Source organism: Muscardinus avellanarius, assembly GCF_963383645.1.
Source record: "Muscardinus avellanarius genome assembly, chromosome: 3".
NCBI lineage: Eukaryota > Metazoa > Chordata > Mammalia > Rodentia > Gliridae > Muscardinus > Muscardinus avellanarius.
In genome coordinates, this window is record NC_137788.1 from 113,523,465 (window position 1) to 113,545,759 (window position 22,295).

A 22,295-nucleotide genomic window follows, 5' to 3' on the forward strand; every position below is an offset into this window, starting at 1 on the left:
CTCTCTGAGTTGCAAAGGGCCTCACTAAGTAGTAGCTGAGGCTGTCTGTGAACTGCAATCCTGTCTCAGCCTCCCGAATGCTGGGAATACAAGTGTGGGCCGCCATGCCCAGCTTAGCACTTTTCATTATTTATTTATTTTATTTTTGCAGTACTAGGATGGAACCCAGGGGCATTCTACCTTCAAGCGACACCCCCAGCCCTGTTTTTTATTCTTTGTTTTTTTGAAACAGGGTCTCACTGAGTTGCAAAGGGCCTCACTAAGTAGCTGAGGCTGTCTTTAAACCATGATCCTCCTATCTCAGCCTCCCAAGTACTGGGATTACAAGGGTGCACCACCATGCCCGGCCCTAGCCCTTTTTTATTTTTATTTTGGAACAGTGTCTTATTATATTGCTGAGAGTCTCACTACTTGCTGAGGCTGGTCTCAAACCTGTAATCTTCCTGTCTCAGCCTCCCAAGTCCTGGGATTCCAGGCCTGCACCACCCCACGGGGCTCCTGATCGCCTTCAGCGCCTCAGTTATGTGAGGGCACCTGGGGCCCGGTAGCCCGGCTGACTGTGACACCCTTCCAGTTCCAAAGTTCTAGAACCCCACTCACCCTTCTCTTCCTTCTGGACTCAGCCTGGCCTGCGTGCGTCTCCCATGAACACAGCCGTCCCAGAGGTGTTCCTCGCAGGTGGAGACCCAGTGCCCCACGGAGTCCGCACTCGCCGCTGCCTGTCCGCAGTGGAATTCAGAGAGCAGCTGGAGGAAGAAGAGGAGAGCGAGGAGGAGCAGGAGGGACAGAAGAAAGAGGATGGCTTCCACGCGGTACCCCTCCGGAGATCCGGGGCTTTCCGCGCCCATGGGCACACCTATGACCCCTTCAAAAGACACAGTTGGGGGCCTGACCGGGATATCCAGGATCCACTGAGCAGGTAAGTCACGGGGAACCTCCTTGTCCCTTTCCCCAAGCCCTGGACCTTAGAGCAAGTGGTTGAGAGAAGTAATCCAGTGTCCTGGCTGCCCAGTGATCTCCCCAGAGACACAAGTATCTATATCTATAGATATATAGATATGTATTTGTATTGGGGATTGACTCCAGAGGCATTCTACCTCTGAGTTACACCCCATCCTTAGCCCTACTTTTTTTTTTTTTTTTTTGTGGGTCTGGGGCATTCAACCTCTGAGCTACACCCCCTGCTCTATTTTTTTAATTCTTTATCTAGAAATAGATCTCACTAAGTTGAAGAGAGCCTCACTAAGTAGCTGAGACTGTCTGAGAACTGTGATTCTCCTGTCTCAGCCTCCTGAATGCTGGGATTACAAGTGTGGGCCACCCAGTTTCTCAGCCCTACTTTAAAAAATTTTTTTAATTTTTAAATTTTTTTTTGCTGGTACTGGGGGTTAGAACCCAAAGGCTTTCTACCTCTGGGCTATACTCCTAGGCCAATTTTTTAAATATTTTATTTGGAAACAGGGTCTCACTAAGTTGCTGAGAGCCTCACTAAGTAGCTGAGGCTGGCTTCAAACCTGTGCAATCCTCCTTGTCTCAGCCTCCCAAGCGCAGGGATTACAAGCATGTGCCACCACTCCCAGCTAGCCCTACTTTTTATTAAATAATTCTTTACTTATTTTTGTGATACTGGTGATTGAACCCGGAGGCATTCCATCTCTGAGCTAGACCCAATCCCCAGCCCTACATTTATTTTATTATTATTATTATTATTATTATTATTATTATTATTATTATTATTATTTGTGGTACTGGGGATGAAGCCCAGGGGCATTCTACCTCTGAGCTACACCCCTAGCCCTATTTTTTATTCTGTATGTATCTTTATCCACCCTCAGTACCACCAAAAAAAAAAAAAAGAATAGTGACAGGCATCCTGGGTCTCAGTCTTCTCCCTGGAGCATCAGAACTGAGCCCATTTTTGGAAGATGGACATTGCCTTCCAAACTGGGACCCTCCCCAGGGGCCCTAGAGCCTCATCTCTACCAAATAGAGCAGGCTATCGGTGGGATAAGAAAGGAGGTCTGGAGCTGAGGTATCAGGACCCTTGGCTCCCACTAGGGTTTCACAGAACCAGCAATAACTCAGAGTCACATGGCCCCAGCTCCTCATTTTACAGATGAGGGAACTGAGGCCCAGAAAACGAAGATGTTCCTGGGGAGAAGCGGGCTCAGGGTTGGGACGTTGGGCCTGCTCCGTTCCCAGATGCCCGCCAACCCTCTGGTTCCAGGCCAACCATGGATGTTGAGCGCATGGATGGGGCACACAGCTGCTCTCATTCAGAGTTCTGCATATACTTGGCCGACTGGGGGAGAGGGATCCATCTCTTCCCCTCCCCCTGGAAAATCCCTGACCACTTCCCCAAACACAGAGGAAGTCAGAAAGAGAAGGCCGGGGGGTCGGCGTAGAGAGTTTAATGTGAGCGGCCATCGTAGGGGCCTGCTAGCCATGGACCGGCCTGTCTCCGCAGTGGTAATGGTCCCCTGGGACCAGTTCCTTTAGGTCTGGTGAGTGGACCGACCTTCTCTAGCTCCTGGGCACGGCTGGCTGGGCTGAGCCAGTGGAGAGGACTCTAGATCCTGTCCCTGAACTGGCGTGGGTGGGAACTCGGGTGCAGGACTCATGACACCTTGTACCAAAGGCAGAGATGCCCGGGGTGCTCTAATGTGATGCCCGCTGCATCCAGTGTCGCCCACCTTTTATGATTACACATTAATTCTGTGCCTTGGGTGGCGAGGGAATGGAGCCCTGAGGGCACCATGCAGCCGAGGGAAGGTGAGGGTTGACAGGAGAAACCAGGCCAGGAGCTAGAGTCTAGCGTATGTTCCCCTCCCCCAAACACTGCTGCAGCTCTGTCTTGGGTGCAGTAGCACCCTCTGACCAGCAGGGGGTGCCCTTGCCCGCAACCTGCTCTGCAAGCGAGGCAAAGAGGAGCCCCTAAGAGGAGTTTGCATTTTGAGTCTGGGCAGTGATGCCAACAGGAAGGGCTGGGCTGGGGGCACAGAACAGAGCCAGGCAAGGGCGGTGTTCCTCCCTGGTGCCCATCTCAGGCCACTGACTACTGAGGACAGTGGTGGCAATGTGTGTTGCAGGAGGCGGCTGCAGGCATCGGGATGCCCAAGCCCCCAGGAAGCCCCCTTGCTGCAGAGCCAAGAGGAACTGGACACCTTTCTGGGACCCCAGCAGCAGGATAGCCAGCCCTCCAGCCTGGTATGCACAGATGCCCATGCAGGCCACTGCCTGCCCCCACTGCAGCCGCTCGCCTGTCCAGCCTCCACTCTGTGCCTCCTCTGTTCAGCCAGCTGCCTGCCTCTCTGTGCCCGGGCATGGCTCTGACTTGGTCTCAGTCTGAATCTGAGAATCTGAATCCATCGTCTGTGTGCCTCTGTCTGCTTCCTAGGGTCTGTATACTGTCCCCACCGCAGTTCTCTGCCTCTGCGTCTTCCTCTAAGGCTCTTTCTTCCTTTCTGGGTCTGTCTCTGTTTTAATGTGGCTGTCTCTGTTCCTCTCTCCTGAAAAGAGGCCTGTTCTCTCAGCTATTATAACCCCATTTCCCGTAGTTGGAGCTAGACTTTGTGGGATAAAACTAAACATCTGGTACTCCAAAAGACACTAGTTCTTTTTTTTTTTTTTCAGTACTGGGGTTGGAACCCAGGGGTATTCTATCTCCGCGCTACACCCCCAGCCCTAGTTTTTGTTCTTTATTTAAAAACAGGGTCTCACTGAGTTGCAAAGGGTCTCACTAAGTAGCTGAGGCTGTCCGCAAACCACGATCCTCCTGTCTCAACCTCCCAAATGCTGGGAGTACAAGCGTGTGCCACCACACCCAGCAAGACACTAGTTCTTAACAGCATAACTGGAGGCGTACTGATTGAGAAAGGACTTAGATTGTCCAACCTTTGGCTTGAGGGAGCATACCTGGGGGTGGTGTCTCAAATCAGGATTTGAGGACCACTGAGGATTCACAGGGGCTTTGGAGCTGGGCATCGTGGCGCATGCCTGTAATCCCAGTAGTTGGGAGGCTGAGACAAGGAGGACCACAGGTTTGAGGCCAGACTCCCCAGTTTAGTGAGGCCCTCAGCAATTTGGTTGTTTCAAGATAAAAAAAAAAAAATTAAGCCAGGCATGATGGTGCAAGCTCGTAATCTCAGCATTTGGGAGGCTGAGACAGGAGGATCACGATTCATAGCTAGCCTCAGCTACTTAGTGAGGCCCTTTGCAACTCAGTGAGACCATGTTTCAAAATAAAGAATGGAAAATACACCGGGCATGGTGGCGAACGCTTGTAATCCCAGCATGTGGGAGGCTGAGACAGGAGGGCCACGGTTCGCGGACAGCCTCAGCTATTACTTAGTGAGGCTCTCTGCAACTTAGTGAGACCCTGTTTCAAAATAAAGAATAAAAAACAAGGCAGGGGGTATATCGCGGAGATAGAATGCCCCTGGGTTCCATCCCTAGTACCACAATAAATTAATAAATATATAAATAATAAAAAATAAATAGGATCTTGATACACTCCTGAGGCTGGCCTCCATCTTGCAATCCTCCTGTCTTAGCCTCCAAGTACTAGAATTACAGTCAAGTACCACTGTGCCTGTTCTAGACAGCATTTTGGAGCGTGTACCCTAGGTTCAAAGGAAACCTGTGAAGTTAGTATTGACGTCAAGTCCCAGTTCTGTCACTGACCGGGCAGGTAACCTTGAAGCAAATGTTCTTTATGTAACACCTTGGATCCCAAATCTGAAAAATGAGATTATTATAGTATTTTCAAATTTTCAAAGGGAGCTGGGTGTGGTGATGCCCACGCATAATCCCAGCATTCAGGAGGCTGAGACAGGAGGATCGCAGTTCTCAGACAGCCGCAGCTACTTAGTGAGGCCCTCTGCAAATCAGTGAGACCCTATTTCTCAATAAAGAATAAAAAAAAATAGATCTGGGGGTATAGGTCGGAGGTAGAATGCCCCTAGGTTCCATCCCCCCCAGTATCAAAAAAAGAAAAAAAATTACATCCATACACACACACACACATCTGTGGATGAGGTTGTAGCTCAGAGGTAGAATGCCCCCTGGGTTGAATCCCCAGTAACCCCCTCCCACACACACAAAAGAAGTTTTGGAGTCACTGAGTCTAGTAGAGGTTCCCTGAGGACACGGAGAGGGCTCAGATCTGCAAAGTTGCTAGCCTGTGGGGTCAGCCCTTGGCTGTCCAGGGTTCCAAGCCCAGACTCCCAGCCTCCTAGCCTCCACCTACAGCATGGAGGGAGGCTGAGACCAAGGCCTGCCTGCCACCGGTAAGAGGAGTAGCAAGGGCCCAGTTTACCATATCACGTGCTTTTTTTCTCCGAACGAATGGGTGCATGTCCTCTCCCTGCCACCTCGTGGCCCATTTCAAGGGGACAGAGTACAGAAAGGAGGACTTTGGCCAGCCAAGCCTGCCTTGCATCTTGAAATTTTAGTATTTGGGAAGTGAGACAGGAGGATGGCAAATTTGAGGCTAGCCTCAGCAGCTTAGCAAGGTCCTCAGCAACACAGACCCTGGGAGTGTAGCTTGAAGGCAGAATGTCCTAGGTTCAATCCCTAGTAACACACACACACACACACACACACACACACACACACACACACACACATACACAGCCGGGCGAGGTGGCACAGATTTGTAATCCCAGTACTTGGGATGATGAGACAGGAAGACTGCAGTTCGCGACCAGCCTCAAGTAGTTAGTGAGGCTCTCAGCAACTTAGTGAGACCCTGTTTCCAAATAAAGTATAAAATAGGGCTGGGAGTGTAGCTCGGAGGTAGAAAAGCCTCTGGGTTCCACCTCCAGTACCACAAAGGAAAAAAAAAAAAAAGCTACCCAGCCCAAAGGCTGGCGTGCATGATAATATCAGGGTTATATTTTCTCTTTCCCTTTCTTTGTAACTCTTCTCTCTTTCATCATAATCTTCTACTCCCATTTCCTTACTTATTGGTATTATTTTTTTCCCTATAGGTGTGTGTGTGTGTGTGTGTGTGTGTGTGTGTGTGTGCACATGCGTGTGCGTGTGTGTGTTACTGGGGATTGAACTCAGGGGGCATTCTACCTCCAAGCTACACCCCCAGCCTGATTTTATTTTTGGAAACAGGATCTCACTAGGTTGCGGAGAGCCTGGCTAAGTAGCTGAAGCTGGCTTTGAACCCTCTATCGTCCTGTCTCAACCTCCCAAGTACTGGAATTACAAGCATGTGCCACCACACTTGGCTAAGTTTTTGTTTCTAAACAGGGTCTCACTAGGTTGCTAAGAGTCTTGCTGCAAAGCTGGGCGTTGTGGCGCACGCTTGTAATCCCAGCATTGGGGAGGCTGAGACAGGAGGATCACGGTTCGCGGCAGGCCTCAGCTACTTAGCGAGGCCCTTTGCAACACAGTGAGACCCTGTTACAAAATAAAGAATCAAAACTAGGGCTGGGGGTGTAGTTTGGAGGGAGAATGTCCCTGGGTTCCATTCCCAGTACCAGAAAAAAAAATTATAATACTTTATTTGTGGATTTGGAGGGGGCAGGGCTCTCTTTTCTTTTTTGCAGTACTAGGAATTAAACCCAGTGCCACTAAACTATATATTCAGCCCTCTGCTGAGGCTGGCCTAGAATTTGCAATCCTCTTTTCTCAGCCTCCCAAGTAGTTGAGATTACAGTGTGTACTGCCCTGCCCGGCTAAATTATTATTATCTATATCCTGCTGGGTTCTTTTTTTTTTTTCCCAGATCCAATTATCTACTGCTATATAATAAACCAACCCCAAACTTCGTGGCTTAGAAATATACTTTTATTGGTGCAGTGTAATTATATGTCATGGTGAGGTTCAAGGTGATACAATCATACAGGTACACATCACTTGGAAAGGAGGTTTTTTATAGCTCAGGATTCTGTGGGTGGGTTTTTGTTTGTTTTTTTTTGGTGGTGGTACTAGGGGTGGAACTCAGAGGCTTTCTACCTCTGGGCTACACTCCCAGACCTATTTTATATTTTATTTGGAAACAGGGTCTCACTAAGTAGCTGAGGCTGGCTTCGAACCTGTGCGATCCTCCTGTCTCAGCCTCCCAAGTGCAGGGATTACAAGCGTGCGCCACCACGCCCAGCTTGTGGGTGGGTGTTTTGACGGGGCTCAGCCGACTTCTGCTGCTGAGCTCAGCTGCCCTTATTAATGTGTCCATAGCCGTCTGGTGTCTTGGGGTCAAGGATGGTGAATTGGTGGACTGCCGGTTCAACGCCTCAATTCTTCTCTACAAAGCCTGTCCAAATTCTTGCTTAGGCTCACTGGGCATTTTAACATGGATGAGATTAGAAGCTTTAAGCTATTTACTTATTTATTACTAGGGATTGAACTTAGGGGCATTCTACCTCTAAGCTATAACCCCAGCCTTATTTTATTTATTTATTTTATTTTATTTTTTTGTGGTACTGGGGATGGAGTCCAGGGGCCTTCTACCTCCGGGCTACACTCCCAGACCTATTTTTATATTTTATTTGGAAACAGGTTCTCTTAAGCTGAGGCTGGCTTTGAACCTGCACGATTCTCCTGTCTTAGCCTCCCTCCCAAGCACAGGGATTACAAGCGTGCGCCACCACGCCCGGCATTTTATTTTATTTTCTGCTGGGGATTATACCCAAGGGCATTTGACCTCTGAGCTATACCCACCAACCCTATTTTTTATTTTGAAACAGGATCTCATTAAATTTTGTTTTTTAAGCTGGGCATGGTGGTGCACGCTTGTAATCCCAGCAATTGGGAGGCTGAGACAGGAAGATCACACAGGTTCGAAGCCAGCCTCAGCTACTGAGTGAGGCTCTCAGCAATTTAGTGAGACCCTGTTTCCAAATAAAGTATAAAATAGGTCTGGGAGTATAGCCCAGAGGTAGAAAAGCCCCTGGGTTCCACTCTGAGTACTACAAAAACAAAAAATTTAAAATAATATATATATTTTTTTTGTGGTACCGGGGATGGAACCCAGGGGCATTCTACCTCTGAGCTACACCCTCAGCCCTACTTTTTATTCTTTATTTTGAAACAGGGTCTCACTGAATTGCAAAGGGCCTCACTAAATAGTAGCTGAGGCTGTCTTTGAACCCTGATCCTCCTCTTTTGTGTGTGTGTGTGTGTGTGGTACTGGGAATGGAACCCAGGGGCATTCTACCTCCAAGCTACACCCCCAGCCCTATTTTTTTTTTTTTTCAATACTGGGGATAGAATCCAGGGCCATTGTACCTTTGAGTTACACCCTCAGCCCTAGTATTTATTTATTTATTTATTTATTTATTTATTTATTTATTTATTTATTTTGTGGGTCTGGAGATGGAACCCAAGGGGATTCGACCTCTGAGCTATACCCCTGCCCTATTTTTTCTTTTTATTATTATTATTTTTTTATTATATTTTTATTGGTGCATTGTAGTCAAACATCTCAATGGAATACAAGATTTGTGAGGATATACAAGCACACAATACCCAATTAGCCTTTATCCAGGCCCCATCCCATTCCCTCCCCCTCCCTCGATCCCATGCTTGATTTAGTGATTGACTTTGATATAGTTAAGTACATATGTGCTCTAAAGAGATTCCATCGGCCGGGCATGGTGGCGCACACTTGCAATCCCTGCGCTTGGGAGGCGGAGACAGGAGGATCGCACAGGTTCGAAGCCAGCCTCAGCTACTTAGTGAGGCTTTCAGCAACTTAGTGAGACCCTGTTTCCAAATAAAATATAAAAAAGGTCTGGGAGTATAGCCCAGAGGTAGAAAGCCTCTGGGTTCCATCCCCAGTACCACCAAAAAAAAAAAAAAGAGATTCCATCTTCCCCCCTCCTGTCCCCTCTGATAAGTCACCTTAATTGCTCCTCCATAGGGCCCTTTCTTCAACTAGGTCTCCTCCTATTACCCATTTCTTCCTAGTTTTTGCATATGGGGGAAGCATCTGATTTTTTATTTTCTGTGATATTTCCCTGTGGATGCCACATTGCAGGCTCTGATCCCACTCTCAAAGGCCCTGGCACTGGCCTTGCCCAGGCTCCAATCCTGGCCTCGCTGGCCCCAGCACCGGCCTCATCACCTGTCATGCTCCAAACCCAGCTTCAGAGGCCCCAGCACCAGCCTTGCCTTATGGCAGTCTCCTATTCCGGCCTCGCAGGCCTCGGTACCGGCCTCGCCACATGGCAGGCTCCAATCCCATTTCTTGGAGGCCCCAACACCAGCCTTGTCTCACGGCAGGCTCCGATCCTGGCCTCGCTGGTGCTGGCATCAGCCTCACCACATGGCAGGCTCTGATCCTGGCCTCGGAGGCCACAGAAATGGCCTTGCCTTTTGACAGGCTCCAATACTGGCCTTGCTGGCCCCGGCACCGGCTTCACCACATGGCATGCTATTTTTTATTCTTTATTTTGAAACAGGGTCTCACTGAGTTGCAAAGGGCCTCACTAAGTAGCTGAGGCTGTCTGTGAACTGTGATCCTCCTGTCTCCGCCTCCCAAATGCTGGGATAACAAGCCTGCGCCACCACACCCGGCTGACTCCTTCTTAGTATGAAAAGCTGCAAATGATTTGTGGTCTGCTTAAAATTCTGCTACAATTTGCTAGTATTTAGTTTGGGACTTCTGTACTTCTGTGTAGAAGAGAGATAGCCATGATTTTCTTTTGTTGTATTGTCTGCATAGTTTTAGAATCAAAGTGATAACTTGTGGAGCCTTGCAGAAAGAGTTGAAGCATTCTGTTTTTAATCTTTGTTTTCAATATTTTGGAGGGACTTATATAAGATTTTTAGTGATTGCTTCTGGAAAAATCTGTCCAAAACTGTTTGGCCTGGTGTTTTGTTTTGTTTGTTTGTTTATAGGAAGATTAACTACTGATTCCATTTCCTTAATAGGACCACTCAGATTTTCTATTTCTTCTTGATTCAGTGTTGGTAAGTTATATATTTTTCACGAGAATTTCTTTTCTTTGTATATTCAAAATTACTGGTACAAAGCTGTAGGTAGTATTCTCTGATCTTTGAGGTTGTTGCTCTTGCTGTAGTCAGGGCCACTTCTTCTTTTATCTCGTGGTGTCAGGGCCCGAACCCAGCAGCATGGTACCTCTGAGCTATACCCCAGCTAAGACGTGCTAGAATCACAGGCAGGTGCCCCGGGTCCAGCTTAGGTCCACCTTTTTTTTTTAATTTTTTTTTTTTTTTTTTTTACGGGTCTGGGGATGGAACCCAGAGGCATTTGACCTCCGAGCTACACCCCCTGCCCAATTTTTTATTCTTTATTTTGAAACTGGGTCTCACTGAGTTGCAAAGGGCCTCACTAAGTAGCTGAGGCTGTCTGTGAACTGCGATCCTCTGGTCTCAGCCTCCCAAATGCTGGGATTGTAAGCATGGGCTACCATGCCCAGCTCTTAGGTCCACCTTTTCAAATTTTATTTTATTTTTTGTGGATAGATTGAACACAGGGGTTTCATCCCCAGCACCACACACAAAAAAACCCAGACTGGGAGGCTGAGGATGGTGGCTCATGCTTGTAATCCCAGTACTTGGGAGAGTGAGACAGGAGGATCACACAGGTTCAAAGCCAGCCTCAGCTACTTAGTGAGGCCCTCTGAAATGTAGTGAGACCCTGTTTCCAAATAAAATATAAGAAATGGGTCTGGGAGGGTAGCCTGGAGGTAGAAAACCCCTGAGTTCCATTCCCAGTACCACACACACACAAAAAACAAAACAAAACAAAACAAAACAGGTTGGAGGTGTAGCTTAGTGCAGAGCACTTGTTTTCTATGTGCGAGGCCCTGGGTTTGGTCTCCAGCATCATAAATAAATAATGGAATAATAAAATGACAGAGATCACTAGAGTCCCGAAATCTCCTGTGTTCCTTCCCATTCGAGGCCCTCTTTCTGGCACAAAGGACCACTTCCTTGACTTCTGCAACCAATTTTCTTTATAGATTCCTACCTAGGTGTATATAGATGCATCTCTGAACAGTCCGGATGGTTCTGTCTGTTTTAAGCTGGATACAAATGGAATCATTCAGTCTAAGTCTTTTGGGTCAGCCGGGTGTCTGCAACTCAGCGAGACCCGGTTTCAAAATAAAGAATAAAAATAGGGCAGGGGCTATAGCTCGGAGGGTGAATGACCCTGGGTTCCATCCCCAGACACACACACACACACACACACACACACACACACACACACACACACACACATCTTTTGGGTCTTGATTCTTTTACCCACATTCTCTTTGCAGAGATCCATCCAGAGCAAGCGAGCTGTGGTTTATTAGTTTTCATTATTGAATTGTATTTCAGCGTATTCCTTATCCAGTTTACTGAAGCAGGACCTCTGGGTTATTTGGTGCACTCTCTAAGAGACAGAGAGACTGTGTGTGTGTGTGTGTGTGTGTGTGTGTGTGTGTGTGTGTGACTGTAGATTGAACCCAGAGGCAGTCTACCTTCAAACTACACCGCCAGCCTGATTTTATTTCTTATCTGGAAACAGGATGTCCTTAGGTTGATGAGAGTCTCACTGCTTGCTGGGGCTGTCCACAAACCTCTGATCTTCCTGTCTCAGCCTCCCAAGTACTGGAATTACAGGCATGTACCACCTTGCCTGCCTCCAGATAGATTATTTGAAATGTGTCAAAACTTGCTTTATGGCCTCAAATGTGGCCAGTTTTTGTGGTACTCCATGAAAATTTAGACACAGTCTATGAGTATTCCTACTGCTTCTTAACCTTAGATCTAGACTGCTCCAATTTATTTCATTATAGCTGGGCATGGTGGCGCACGCTTGTCATCCCACCATTCGGGAGGATGAGACAGGAAGATCGCAGTTCACGGCCAGCCTCAGCTACTTAGTGAGGCCCTTTGCAACTCAGTGAGACCCTGTTTCAAAATAGAGAATAAAAAATAGGGCTGGGGGTGTCGCTTGGAAAAAATTATTTCATTATCTTCCTGGCCTGTACAGGTAGAGTTTGTAATCTCTAGAAAACATTCAGGTTAATGTGTTTTGTTTTGGTTTTCAGTACTGGGGAAGGACTCCAGGGGCATTCGACCTCCAAGATATACTTGTTGCTCTGTTTTTTATTCTTGATTTTTTTATTTTTTTGGTGGTACTGGGGTTCCTGGAAGCCTGTCTACCTCCGGGCTACACTCCCAGACATATATATATATATATATATATATATATATATATATATATATATATATATTTTTTTTTTTTTTTTGTGGTACTGAGGGTGGAACCCAGAGGCTTCCTACCTCTGAGCTATACTCCCAGACCTATTTTTGGAAACAGGGTCTCACTAAGTTACTGAGAGCCTCACTAAGTAGCTGAAGCTGGCTTCAAACCTGTGTGATCCTCCTGTCTCAGCCTCCCAAGTGTGGGGATTACAAGCGTGTGCCACCATGCCCAGCTCTCTATTTTATATTTTTGAAACAGGGTCTCTTAAGCCAGCACAGCTGGCTTCAAACCAGTGCGATCCTCCTGTCTCCGCCTCCCAAGCACGGGGATTACAAGCGTGCGCCACCACGCCCGGCTTATTCTTGATTTTGAAACAGGGTCTCACTAAGTTGCGGAGGGCCTCACTAAGTAGCTGAGGCTGTCTGCGAACCCAGATCCTCCTGTCTCAGCCTTCCAAATGCTGGGATTACAAGTGTGCGCCACCACACCTGGAGATTATATATATATATATGTATATTTATGTATATGTATATATATGTATGTATGTGTATATATATATATATATATGTATATTTTTTAGAGTTATGAACCCAGGAGCATTTAACTCTGATATACCCCCAATCCTATTTTTTATTCTTTATTTTGAAATAGGGTCTCAGTAAATTTCAATAGGCCCAATTAAGTAGCTGATGCTGGCCGCAAATATGTGATCTTCCTGTCTCAGCATCTAAAGCACTGGGGTTTCAAATGTGCACCACCATAACCAGCTAGGGTAAATCTTTTCAAAAGTACTTACTTTTATTGGGGGGAGGGATACTGGGGATAGAACCCAGGAGTGTTCTACCTCTGGGGCATGCTACCTCCGAGCAACACCTCCAGCCCTCTTTTTTTTTGGTACTGGGGATGGAATCCAGGGGCATTCGACCTCAGAGCTACACCCCCTGCCCTATTTTTTATTCTTTATTTTGAAACAGGGTCTCACTGAGTTCCAAATGGCCTCAGTAAGTAGCCTAGACTTTCCACAAACTGTGATCCTCCTGTCTCAGACTTCCAAATGCTGGGATTACAAGTGTGCGCCCCCACGCCGGGCTTCAAGAGTACTTTCTATATTAAAAAAAAAAAAAAAAAAAAAAAGGCTGATACACCGCTGGGCGCAGTAGTGCATGCTTGCAACTCCAGTACTCTGTGAGGCTAAGATAGGACAATGGCAGTTTACATACAGTCACAGCAACCTCCTGAGGTCCTCCATAACTTAAACTGTTTCAAAATAAAAATAAAAGCTGGGCGTGGTGGCACACGCTTGTAATCCCCATGCTTGGGAGGCTGAGACAGGAGACTTTGCATGTTCAAAGCCAGCCTCAGCTACTTAGTGAGACTCTTATCAACCTAGCAAGACCCTGTTTCAAAAAATGTATATAAAATAAAATAAAGTAGGGCTGAGGGTGTAGCTAGGAGGTAGAATGCCCCTGGGTTCAATCCCCAGAACCACAAAATAAAATAAAGCTGGGCGGCCAGGCGTGGTGGTGCACGCTTGTAATCCCCGCGCTTGGGAGGCAGAGACAGGAGGGTCGCGCAGGTTTGAAGCCAGCCACGCGCGCACTACCTTAGGAGACCCTGTTTCCAAATAAAAATGTAAAAATAGGTCTGGGAGTGTAGCCCGGAGGTAGAAGGGCTTCCAGGAACCCCAGTACCACCAAAAAAAAAAAAAAAAAAAAAAAACCTGGGTGTGGTAGCGCACATTTGTAATCCTAACATTGGGGAGGCTGAGACAGGAGGATCGTGGTTCACGGACAGCCTGAACTACTTAGGCCCTTAGCAACTCAGTGAGACCCTGTTTCAAAATAAAAAATAGGGCTGGGAGCGTAGCTCAGAGGTGGAATGCCCCTGGGTCCATCCCCAGACCCGCAAAAAAAAAAAAAAAAAAAAAAAAACAACTCCCAGAAACAGAAAGCTTAGAAATTTAGGAAGAAATCCTGGCTTTATTGTAGTTGGTTCCAAGCGGACTATCCAGATGTGGGTGGTGGAGAGGAATGAGGGGCCCAGCCTGGTAAACTGAGGAAAGCGGGGAGGGGGTGTGAAACTCGACCTTCCCTTGGCGTGAGGGCTCTCGTGGTTTCAGGCTCTGGATTCCTGTTGTCCATCCGCTGGCTCTCCGGAAGGCTCCGCCAGGGGCGTGCGCTCCAAGTCTGTATCCATGAGTGGCATTAGCGACCTCCTGGACCCCTCAGATCCAGAGAGTGAGTAAAGGCAGGGTACCAGGGATGGTGCGGGCCTCTCCCCTCCGCCTCACCGCTGGGCCTCGGGCTGCAGGGCTCCAGCTTCGCTGTTAACCAAAGGCGGAGGTCAGTTACCTGCTATATATGCCTTTTCCTCAAGATGGACTATTAGGAGTTTAGTGTGAAACCTCGAGCCTCCCCATTCATCAGAAACCGAACGGAAACCGCACCCCCCTTCTCTTCGCGCTGGTTCCCAAGTTCTTGGGCTCCCTGGGGCTCCCACAGACCCCGCCCTCTCTCCCCGAGCCGCCCTCAGGAATGGCGTCACAGGCACCTGTAGCCTGGGAACCTGACCCAGGTGGAGGGGGCGGGGGAGGCAGCCCTGGGCGCCTTTGTCTGGCTTTAGCTGGACACTTCTCTTCTCCTCCTTTGTTGGCAGGAAATTTCTCCCAGCTTCCAGTCACTGACCTCAGCACACGGTGAGTCCCGGGACTCAGCCCTTCCAAGGCCTAGATGGGGGAGGAGCGATGGGGTCCATGGATTCTGTAGCCCCGAGGGTCCCTGCTTCCCCAAACACATCTGTCCCAACCTTCCTGTTTAAAGACTCCAAATATCCTTTGCCCTGGGCTTCATAGAAACCTCTTCTCTTTGGTTCCAGTCGCCCCTTGGGATGGGGTGGGGGTTAGGGAACGGGAAGGTGGGTAGCCGGATCTCAGGGTGCTGGCTGGAGGAGAGAAAAGAGAGTCCTTTGTGGTTGTAAGTGACCTAAGGGGTAAATGGGCTGTTGGACAGTCTTAGAGAAGGTTGTGACTAAGGACCACGGATGGGCTTTGAATGGCTCAGATACCTTTTTTTTTTTTTTGTATTGGAGATTGAACCTACCAGGGGCATTCTACTTCCAAGCCACACCCCCAACCTTTATTATTATTTGAAAACAGGGTCTTGTTAAATTGCTGAGGCTGGCCTCAGACCTGAGCTCCTCCTATCAGCCTCCCAAGTACTTAAATTGTACAGGCATGCATCACAGTGTCCGGTCTGTCCTTCTCACTTGGAAGGGTGCCAAGTTATGGCAGTGATAATTGGCCAATAAGGAATCAATAAGGAGTCAGTAAGGAGGACTATAGAGCTCGCATAAGAAAGGGGCCTTGAGGCAGAGTTCAGGAATCAACTGGCGGCTAGGAAGTTCAATTACTATGTAAATAAGCATGCAAAATCAGCACCTGTTTACTTGGCTCGCAAGGCTGAAGCCTGATTAGAGTGGACTCCTTCCCCAGACAGTATGGCTGTGTGAGCCAGCTAAGGGCCCTTTAAGATACCGGAGTCTGATTTGTGTCCCGAGCTCCCGGGGCCGACACACCCTCTGGCTCCGAGTTTGGGATTAGCTCATGGGATGGGGCTGATGAAATCCCAGGAAATTCGGTCCTTATTGGCTTTTGGCCCAGAGGCTCTTTCCAAACAGCAGAGGGTCCACACAGGGCTCTTGTTCTGAGAGGGGAAAATGCCTGCCTCGAGGGCCCTCGCCCCATTCCACTTCCGCTGAGGAGCCACAGGAGAGAGGCCCTCCCATCTGCCTGGATTAGGTAGGAAGGGGAGGCCGCAGGCATCTGGGAGGAGCTTGGAGTTTTGTTCATAGAGGGGCCTAGCCGGGCGGGCGTGGTGGCACAAGCTGGTCATTCGGGCAGCTGAGACAGGAGGATCACAATTCCAGGATAGCCTCAGCTGCTAAGTGAGGCCCTTCACAACTCAGTGAGACTCTGTTTCAAACTAAAGAATAAAAAATAGGGCTGGGGGTGTTGCTCGGAGGCAAAATGCCCCTGCGTTCCATCCTCAGTACCACAAAGAAAAAGAAAAGAAAAAGAAAAAGAGAGGAGCTTGGAAAACCCAAGTGTCCACCTGCAGGAAGCTGTAGGAGGCAGCTGGGCTGGCTTCCTCCCTGGGAGGCCTTGGTCCACTCCTGTGACCCTGGCTTTGCACCGTTAGCCAGCATCTCTCTTAGAGCCTCTCTTTCTTCTTTTCTATCTCATCTGTTTTTTTTCTCTGCAGCCAAAGCCAGCTGGAAGGGGACCCGGGGACCTGGGCAGGCTCCTCCCTGCGACGGACCTTCAGCTTCCTCTTGAACATGACTGGGAAGTCCAAGGTAAGGACCCGGAACCGAAGCAGGAGACCTGGACCTGCTGCTCTCCCAGCTCTCTTCTTCCCACCGCACCCCATCCCACCAGGCCAGCCCTCCCCGACTCCCCTACTAGAGACTTAGGATAGTGGCTCTCAGGATGAGCGCACACAGGCTCTCTCCTGCTGTGTGCAAGTAAATCGGCTTTTCCCCACCTCCAGCTTAGCAGCCAGCTGTGGGCAGCTGGAAGAGAAAAAGAGGGGAACCTCAGGAGCTACGGAATAGCCCTAGCATCCCTCACGTGGGGCCCCACGCAGCTAAGAGGTGGGCAGGCGAAACCTTACCCACTGGACACGATAATAATAATTTCAGCAATACTTTTTCCTTCTCGGAGCATTAGCACTTGCAGAGGGCTTTTACACTCATAATTTTATGGTGGATTTAGCAAGTGGGGGAGTTGAAAGCAGCACAGAGCCGGAGGGGAGTCTCAGAGGTCATGAAGCACACGCACCCCTACGTGCGTGGCTGTGTGCATTCCCAGCCCAGGAAGCCAAGGCTCAGGTTCTCTGCCCTGCCGATCGCTCTGGTGTAACTGGGTGGCTCTGCCTGCAGCCTGGGTTTATTGTTACTGTCTTTATTTGCTGGCAGAACTAGCCACCCCCCCATTTTCCTCTCCTGGCCTCCCCAAGTATTCACACATTCTCCAGCCACATGAAAGCCAGGCGTGGTGGTGCACACTTGTAATCCCAGCGTTTGGGAGACTGAGACAGGAGGATCATGGTTCGTGGACAGCCTCAGCTACTTAGTGAGGCCCTTTGCAACTCGGTGAGACCCTGTTTCAAAATAAAGAATAAAAAATAGGGCTGGGGGTGTAGCGCGGAGGTCGAATGCCCCTGGGTTCCATCCCCAGTGCTGCAATTAAAAAAAAAAAAAAAAGCAGCAGCTTGGGACCGCAGCCTGGTAGTGCCACCCACCAGCAATCCCAGTACTTGGGAGGCTGGAATTAGAGGCTGGTGGTCTATCTTGGAGGTAGAACACCCCTGGGTACATTCTCTCCAAAAAAAGTGGGGTTCTCTGCCTGTAAGGTTGCTAACTACCTCACCCCTCTACCCAAGGGGCCAGGGCTCTCCCCCGGTCCAGCCTGGAGGTCCAGATGCCCTTCCCTAGGGCGGGCTGGGAATGAAGCAATGTAAACGGGTCGCCTCCTTAGCACAGCCTGTGGGCCAGGAGTTGAGGCTGGGTCTTAGGATCCGGTGGCTCTGAAGAACAACTGGAGAATTCTCACAGCTCGCCAGCTGTGGGACGGGTGGGTGAGGCCACTGGGAAGATTAGGATTCTTCTTTGCCAGGGGGGGAGCAGGGCTTTCTACAGAGCAGAGGAAGCACAGAGTCCTTGGGGTCTGAACCCCATTTGCCCATAAGCATCAGCCGCGTGTGTGTGTGTGTGTGTGTGTGTGTGTGTGTGTGTGTGTGTGTGTACTCGGGGATCAGTGCTCTTTTAATGCAGTCAATAGCTGATAAGGTCAGTACCGCCCAGGGCCACCCACTCAGGTCTCATCTGTCTCTGCTCACCCTTGGCCTACCAGCCAGGTAGGAGGTTGAGCACCCTGAGGAAGGGGCCGTGGGCAGAGGCTCTGGAGGCTGTCCAGAAGGAGGCAGGAAGAAATCAGAGTAGGCCAGGACCTGGGCCTTTCCTCCCCTGGGCTCTCCCTCTGTGGTCCTCTCTGTCCTTCTCTGCCCCACCCCCCCTTTTTTTTTTTAATATGAGGGATGGAACCCAGAGGCATTCTACCTTTGAGCTACATCCCCAGCCCTATTTTTTACTTTGAAACAGGGTCTCACTACATTGCAGGGACCTCACTAAGTAGCTGAGGCTGGCCACGAACCTGCCATCCTCCTGTCTCAGCCTCCTAAGTACTGGGATTACAAGCATGAGACCCAGGCCTTTTGATTTATTACTTATTATTATTATCATTATTTATTTATTTTTTGTGGTACTGGGGATTGAACCCAGGGGCCTTCTACCTCCGGGCTACACTCCCAGACCTATTTTATATTTTATTTGGAAACAGGGTCTCTTAAGCCAGCTGAGGCTGGCTTTGAACCTGTGCAATCCTCCTGTCTCAGCCTCCCAAGCACGGGGATTACAAGCGTGTGGCACCATGCCTGGCGATTTATTATTAATATTCAATTTCTTTGTGGCATTAGGGATTGAACCCAGAGGCATTTTACCTCCAAGCTACATCCCACCCCCTAGTCTTTTTTTTTTTTTTTTTTTAACTTGTTCTGGCTGGGGATTGAACCTGGCTGCTGGAGGCAGTTAAGCCTTAATTACCCCTTCCCAGAACACACAGGGCCGGGGTGATGAAAAGAAGCCAAGGCATATCCTGGATAATACAGAGCCCGGTACAGGTACTCTGGGGCTCTCTGCTTTCCTGAAACTCTTCCCGAGCCCTAAAGTGAGAGGGATCTATTTCGTCAAGTTAAATGGACTGAAGAAGGTGGTGGCTACTTTTAAATTCTGCCAGCCATTTGTGTTTTTGTGTATCTAAAAAATTATTTCTGAGAATCTGGAAGACATCACTGGATAGGGGTGGAGGGGGAGTTGCAATGAAAGGGAAGGGGTCTTGGGAAAAGGGTGGAGGGGATGAGCAATCCTCATGCCCCAGAGGATACAGAAAATGGAAACTGAGTCAAGCTGCAGGTTTAGCTCACAAAATGAGGCTTGTATTTATTTGTTTTGTTACTTTATTTTTTGTGGATCTGGGGATGGAACCCAGGGACATTTGACCTCCAAGCTACACCCTCTGCCCTGTTTTTTATTCTTTATTTTTAAACAGGGCCTAAGTTGCGGAGAACCTCACTAAGTAGTAGAGGTTGTCTGCGAACCACTATTCTCCGGTCTCAGCCTCCTGAATGCTGGGATTACGAGTATGCGCCATCATGCCTGGCTATTTATTTATTTATTTATGTCTGTCTGTCTGTCTGTTCTGGGAATTGAACCCAGGGGCATCTATCACTGAGCTTTAACCCAGCCCCCCCCCCCTTTTTGTGGTACTGGGGATGGAATCCAGGGGCATTCGACCTCCAAGCTACACCCCCTGCCCTATTTTTTTTTAATATTCTTTATTTTGAAATAGGGTCTCACTGAGTTGCAAAGGGCCTCACTAAGTAGCCAAGGCTGGCTGCGAACCGTGATCCTTCTGTCTGAGCCTCCTGAATGCTAGGATCACAAGCGTGTGGCACCGCGCCCGGCTGCAGGTGTTTTTAAAAGGTAGTTTTCTTTATCCCTGGCTTTTTTTTTTTTTTTTTTTTGGTGGTTTATGGACTGAGAGGTCCTTCAAGGGACCTAGGGTTCAAGTCTTAGGCATACTAGATGCCCAGGCAGAGTTTGGCCCTTTAAGATTCTACCCTCAGCTAGTGGCACCCCTGCTCCAGGCGTGGGAGAACAGCTGAGCTTCCCAGCTCAGGCCTGGTCTCTGGGCCCCCAGTGGGTGGAGCCATGAGGCCAGGATTTTGGCCTCTGCTGGCTGTTTTTAAATTTAGTACATTCCTTAGCCCTGGCTGACCACTGAGGGGAGGTAAGTCTGGGGTTCTGGGGCCAGGAACCTCTGGGCTGCTGGTTTGGGGGAGTTCTTGGGATCTTACCATAGTTCCCCCGCCACAGGTGCAAAGCTGGAGGGAGCAGTCTGGGCCCAGGACAGTCTTTCCTGCTTCTAACTGCCGTCCAGCCTGGACTAGACATGATTCATTTCCTCTTCTATCCCTTCCCCCAACCTCTCCCGTAGTGGGGACTGGACCCAGGGGCACGTACCACTGAGCTACGTGTACTCTGTCCTTCCTGTTTTGTTTTGTTTTTTTAAGGGTCTCCCTGAGTTGCTGAGGCTGGCCTCAAACTCTTTTTATTTTTGGTGGTACTGGGATGGAACCCAGAGGCTTTCTACCTTCGGGCTATACTCCCAGACCCATTTTTTATATTTTATTTGGAAACAGGGTCTCACTAAGTTGCTAAGTTGCTGAGAGCCTAAGTAGCTGAGGCTGGCTTCGAACCTGCGTGATCCTCCTGTCTCAGCCTCCCAAGCGCGGGGATTACAAGCATGCGCCACCACGCCTGGCATGGCCTCAAACTTTCAATCCTCCTGTCTCAGCCTCCCAAGTACTGGGATGATGGGCATTTGTGATGCCCTGGCTCCCCTCCTGTTTTCTGATCTTTGCTATATAAGGATCCTAAACAGGAGAATGGGTGAAGGTGAGGAGTTGCTAGGCAGGGGGGAGCAGAGGAGCAGTGTGGGGGCGGTGCTGGGGGTGAGGAGCCCAAGTGGCTCAGCCAGTGGCAAGGCAGTGGAGCCCAAAATAGAGGCAGAGGCTAAAATTGGCACCCAGGGAGTGCTGAGTTGCTGGGAACCTGCAGCCGGGTCTTGCAGCCGAGCAGGGGGCCGAACCTGGGTCAAGCCTGGGTCCTTCCTCCACTCCCTGAGGGATCAGAACCAGGCAGGACCCTGCCAGCACAGCTCACTCTGTCTCAGGCTCCCGGAGCAGCTTGCTTTTACCCAGAAACGGGAAATGAACCAGAGTGTGATCATAGTTAGATTGGAGGAGGAATTTTCCCCATAGCAGGAAGCTCAACAGGGGTTCAGCAGGGCGTGGCGGCTCAGGCTTGAGATTCCAGTACTTGGGATGCTGAGACAGGAAGATCCTAAATTCAAAGTCAGTCTCAGCAAATAATGAGACACTCATCACTCTAGTGAGACCTTGTTCCCCCCCCCCAAAAAAAAAAATAGGACTGGGGGCTGGGGGCGTATCTCGGAGGTAGAATGCCCCTGGGTTCAATCCCCAGTAACACACACACACACACACACACACACACACACACACACACACGGAGGTTCAGCCAGGTTGGGACAAAGGGTCCAGAAAGAAGTAAGTCTGCCTGCTCTCCGCTGTAGCACTTGGTGGTGCTCTGAGTCTGATCTCGGTTTAATTTGTAGCAGAGAGAACTAGGGTTAGACTCACAGAAGGACTTCCTGGGCTTCAGGAAAAGGGGGCAGATCCCACCTCCACCTCCGGGAGGAGCCGGCAGAGGCGGAGCCAGGAGGGTGAACCGTGGTGTCCGGAAGGGCCCCGAGGGTGGCGGCTTGTGGGAGAACTGTCTCCCCTGGATTCTTTCAGTCTGGGGAGCGGATCCTGGGCTTCCTACCTACCGGCTTTTAATTCCCCCTTTGACTTGCCCTCCCTCCCGCCGCCACCCCTGCCGCCACCCCTGCCCCCAGTCGTAAAAGAGGTCTGTCTGTCCTGGCCTGCTTTAGGGTGGCGGCTTGTGGGAGAACTGTCTCCCCTGGATTCTTTCAGTCTGGGGAGCGGATCCTGGGCTTCCTACCTACCGGCTTTTAATTCCCCCTTTGACTTGCCCTCCCTCCCGCCGCCACCCCTGCCGCCACCCCTGCCCCCAGTCGTAAAAGAGGTCTGTCTGTCCTGGCCTGCTTTGATGGGCCTGGAGTCCAGGAAGGAACTGGCCCCGGGCTCCCTGGAGAGCAGGGGGCGGATGGAGGCCTCCCACCCCATCTTTGAAGCCTGAAGTTTCGCGGTGGGGGAAGGGGAGGGGAAAGCGACCTGGGGTCCGGGGAGGGGAAAGCGACCTGGGGTCCGGCGAGGACTTGGGGCTGAGCACGGGGCGGGGGCTAATGAAAGCAGAGTTAAGGGGCAGGTCGCTGGGGCTGGGGGTGCCCCAGGCCCTGCAGGGAAGCCCGCGGAGGGGCTCTCCTCCCGAGCTGCCCCAGCGCTCACCCCCAGCC

General features: G+C 49.7%; 1 protein-coding gene across 1 annotated transcript; it reads left to right on the forward strand.

Annotated features, from left to right (window-relative positions):
• Positions 1-644: 644 nt before the first annotated feature.
• Positions 645-22,078, forward strand: LOC308260268 (uncharacterized protein; the record flags this gene model as incomplete). Its single annotated transcript, XM_080691576.1, has 8 exons — positions 645-919; positions 3,090-3,207; positions 9,889-9,927; positions 14,605-14,752; positions 14,834-14,873; positions 16,438-16,531; positions 16,726-16,828; positions 21,954-22,078. 8 exons carry the CDS (start codon positions 645-647, stop codon positions 22,076-22,078), a joined length of 942 nt encoding a protein of 313 aa, XP_080547702.1.
• Between the last annotated feature and the right edge of the window lie 217 nt (positions 22,079-22,295).